Raw genomic sequence first — 4280 nt, 5'->3', positions numbered from 1 at the left:
TAAGATCATTTTAATTCTATTTTACTGACCTACCTATCTATCTCCTATACATTACTTGATTGCTTTTTTAAAAAAATGGTTTGAAATTTGGATATGTAAGTATTCCAACTTCTCACATATTTTCCTTTATATCTTAACATATCTTAGGGTTTTAGGTAGTGTCCAAATTTTAAAAATGTGGAAACTAAGGCTAACAGAAGTTTACCTTAGGACCAAAATTATTATTTTTTTTGGGGGGGGGGGTCCGGTCATGGGGCCTGAACTCTGGGCCGGGCGCTGTCCCTCAGCTCTTCAGCTCAAGGCTAGCGCTGTACCACTTGAGCCACAGCGCCACTTCCAGCTTTTTCCTTTTGTGGTGCTGAGGAATCGAACCCAGGGCCTCAGGCATGCAAGGCAAGCTCTCTACCACTGAGCCACCTTCCCAGCCCAGGACCAAAATTTTTTGATGGTTATCTCAGGAGTCATACTTAGATCTACAGAAATCCAAAGCTGACCTGCCAGCTATGTCTCATCCATAATATGATCCCAATCTACTTTCCAGACTTAATTTATATTTAATCGCTTAATGAATTCTCCCATTTTCTGCCTTCAAACTTCTATTCCCAATGTCCATTTGTAATGCCTTGCCCTCTGTTTTATAACATTTTAATTCACAATACCACTGTCATTTACCAAAGTTACCTCTCTTTCTTGCTGTACTTCCTCACCATCTAGTCTCTCTTATGTTTCTTATTCCAGATTATACTTTGTAATAAAGGTTTCATTGTATACATATAATTTATCTTCCTATGTTAAGAATAAGGACCAGATCTCATTCATCTTTCTGCCCCAAATTAACAATAAATACTACATTTTTGTGTGTGTGTTTGCTTTTTGATGTACTGGAGACTGAAATTAAGGGCAATAAGCAAGGATTTTACTACTTGAGCCATACCTCTAGTCCTAAGTAAAGGTTTTGAGTTGGGGGGGGGGTGTGTGAGGAAAGTGGGGGAAAGCAAGGGAGAGGGCAACAATGTTTGATAAGAAATGTACTCATTATCTTACTTATGTAACTGTAACCCCTCTGTATATTACCCTTACAATAAAATTAAATTAAAAAAATGAACGTTTTGAATGAATAAACACATTCTAACATTTCCCCCATAGAAAAAGAAAAGTACAAATGTGTATGTGTCAAGGAGACAGGATTTGTGTGTGTGATTGTATGTGTGAACATCATGGCGTGGTTGTACAAATAAATATCCAAGGAATGTCCCAGTCCTAAGAGTACGATAAAAAAAAAGAGTAACATGAGAAATTTGTGGTGGTTCAGGCAGAATTGATGCTAAACTTCTGTTGGCATGAGAGAAACCTAATATTGAGGTTTTGTGCAGATGAGAAATACTTGCTAATACTAGAAAAAAAGGGAGGATAATGATTTAAGAGGTCTCAAAGTAGCTAGATGCAGAGGCAAGTATCTTTAGTTCCAGTACTCAGAAGACTGGGACAAGAGAATTGCTAGAGATCTAGAGTTCTGAATCAGTTTGGACAACACACACCAAAACAAAAACAAAAACAAAAAACAGAAAACCTAATTTTATTGCAGGACAGGTGAAATCTGATATACCCTGGGATATGTAGATACAATACCAGGGCCTCTCTCAAGTCAGAATCCCCTCTCCCCCACCCTGCCCAAAAGACAAAGGGGAAAGAGATATTTCTCTAGAACAAATCAAGAAAATAGGATCCTTACAACTTTCTTTGTGTCACCAAAACTTGTTGACTTGAATTAACACTTCCATTTTTAAGCCCAAATTGTTACATCAGAAAGTGTTTTTCAGAAGGAAGATTCAGGTAGTTCTCATTCTTGTTTTCAGTGACATCCAGTTCTATTCAATAGGTATCTTTCACACAAAGGAAACTATTAGGAACTCTAGATTTTTGATTGCTTGATACCAAGTAACTCTAGAAACCTATGTCTAGTCATTACTTTGACTAACCTCAGACTTTTTTTTTCCTTTTGAGACAGTATCTTGCTATGTAGCCCAGGTTAGCCTTCAACTTGCGATCTTTCTGCCTTAGCCTTCTGAGTGCTGGGATTACTGACATGCATCACTATACCTAGCTATGACTAAGTTGTTAGAAATGAGTCACATAATATTGATGCTCTCATTCACTTTATTTGAGTGATAAATAAAGTTTAGGAGATATTTCAAAGTTGGCCACAATCTGACATCAACAGTGTAACTTCATCACAGTCTTCTTATTTCCCTGGTATCCAGTAAGGATCTGGTTTAGCTATTTAAATACCACCATGTATTATCTAATTGCCTTCCTTTAGCTGGCAAGAAGAGCTTCCAAGAAACATTATGTAGTAGGCACTGCAGTATACTGGCTGCTTGTTGGGGTTAGAATAGACCTGTTCAGGTTTGAGGGATGTGAAAGGATTAGCTCCATAGCCAATGATGTGCATATCCAGGTCCACCAGTATCTGTAAAGAGGCTGCCAATTCCTGTTTGCTGTGGGAGAGAAGAAAAATTGCTCTACTATTATGAGAAAAGAGTAACAATTGGTTGAGAGCATGACATTTCTGTACTTATCAGGCCTGGACTAGACTATCCTTTCCTCCCAAATGTCTCACTAAATCTCTAGTTAAGTAGCACAGGTTTTTGTTCCAAGAGAATGGAAGAAGGCAATAGAAGAAAGAACATATTACCCAGACAGAAAAACACAAGAGCACAAAATAAGCTCATCTGGATAAAGAGAGAAATAAGTGAATCAGGGAAATACCACAAATAGGAAAAGATCAAAACCTGTAAAGCGTAATCAATGTAGGGATCTCATAGTCACGAAGCAGCAGCAGAGTAGGGAGCCAAGACTCCATCAAGTTTGGGGAAGCATGGAAACCTATAGAACCAGAATGAGAATTGGAATGAAAATTCAAAAAGGGGGAATAGTAGGTGGGGGCGGATTTTTTAGACAGACCTTTTTTTTTGGGTCCGGTTGTGGGGCCTGAACTGTGGGCCTGGGTGCTGTCCCTCAGTTCTTCAGCTCAAGGCTAACTCTCTACCACTTGAGCCACAGCACCACTTCTGGCTTTTTTCTTTTTGCTTATGTGGTGCTAAAGAATCGAACCCAGGGCCTATGCATGCAAGGCAAGCACTCTACCACTGAGCCACCTTCCCAGCCCCTAGACAGACCTTAAAAACAAAACATTTCTTCAACAGTGCCTGCCCCAATCCTCATGTTACTCTTCCCCAATAACTACCACCACCATCATCATGATTGTTCACAAGATTCTGTCCTCCCTCCCAATTCTAAACCAGAGTATAGTTTATATGTGAAATAATCATCCAATTATTGTGATTAATGAGATCAAATAAAAAGGGTTCCAAAGAAGATGTAAGAAAGAGGATGGAAAATTCTCAAGGGAAGTACCAAAGATTTCTCTGATATCAATGGCTCTTACCTGGATGGAATGCTACCACCATATCTGGATGGGCTACATGTCCAGTCTCTACCTGCTCCTCCCAGAAGTCATGATAGAGTCCTCTGTGGCCACCAAGCTGAACTGTGCCAGGTTCCAATGATGAAGCTGAGGTGCTCTGTAAAAAGTCAGTAGCCACATCCACACCTACCATGATTACATGGAGGCCAAGGTGTCCAGGAAACATGTATCCAAGCTCATCATAGTCCCCAGAACGAGAGAGAAGTGTCTCCACATGGGAAGCACCAGCCACATGCAACGTGCATCTCCCAGTCTTCCCAACATCTATCCCCAGGGCCCTAAGCCCTAGGCCCAGTGTCAAGGGACGTGATATAACATCTGTTAGCAGCCGCTTCAAAGAACCCTGCAGGACATCTGGATCTGGCCTTGGCCTTCCTACACTGGCCCATAGAGTAGTCATAGCATGACTACCTAGCACAGCATCCAAGATAGGATCCAGCTGTAACTTCCTCATAGAAAACCAGGTATCCCAGTCCCGTACAACTTCAGCGGGCCATGGCCAAGGTCCTGATGGTAGGACAAAATCACCTAAGGGGAAGAAGAAATAAGAAGTCACCTAATCTTTCCTGGCTTCAAAATTTCACTTCTCACTAATGATGTATGTTCACTCTGCTCCAATTCTTCATTTTTCCCTATAATAACATGCTTTCATATTTTTATCCAAGGACAACCATTGATTTTATTTTTTTGGTTCCGGTCGTGGGGCCTGAACTCTGGGCCTGGGCGCTGTCCCTCAGCTCTTCAGCTCAAGGCTAGCGCTCTACCACTTGAGCCACAGCGCCACTTCCGGCTT

The 4280-nt window shown here is 40.9% G+C and overlaps 1 protein-coding gene across 1 annotated transcript; it reads right to left on the bottom strand.

The window, feature by feature from the left end:
• Nucleotides 1-1560: 1560 nt before the first annotated feature.
• Nucleotides 1561-4015, bottom strand: LOC106002424 (putative protein MSS51 homolog, mitochondrial; the record flags this gene model as incomplete). The annotated part of the gene is made up of 3 exons (XM_013037303.1): nt 1561-2498; nt 2793-2886; nt 3449-4015. Coding segments are annotated over 3 exons (857 nt in total), but the record flags the coding sequence as incomplete, so codon positions are not given.
• Between the last annotated feature and the right edge of the window lie 265 nt (nt 4016-4280).

The sequence above is a fragment of the Dipodomys ordii genome, unplaced genomic scaffold (genome assembly GCF_000151885.1).
Source record: "Dipodomys ordii isolate 6190 unplaced genomic scaffold, Dord_2.0 Scaffold10249, whole genome shotgun sequence".
Classification (NCBI taxonomy): domain Eukaryota; kingdom Metazoa; phylum Chordata; class Mammalia; order Rodentia; family Heteromyidae; genus Dipodomys; species Dipodomys ordii.
Note: the sequence above shows the minus strand (reverse complement) of the source record. Positions and strands in the feature narration are given on the sequence as shown.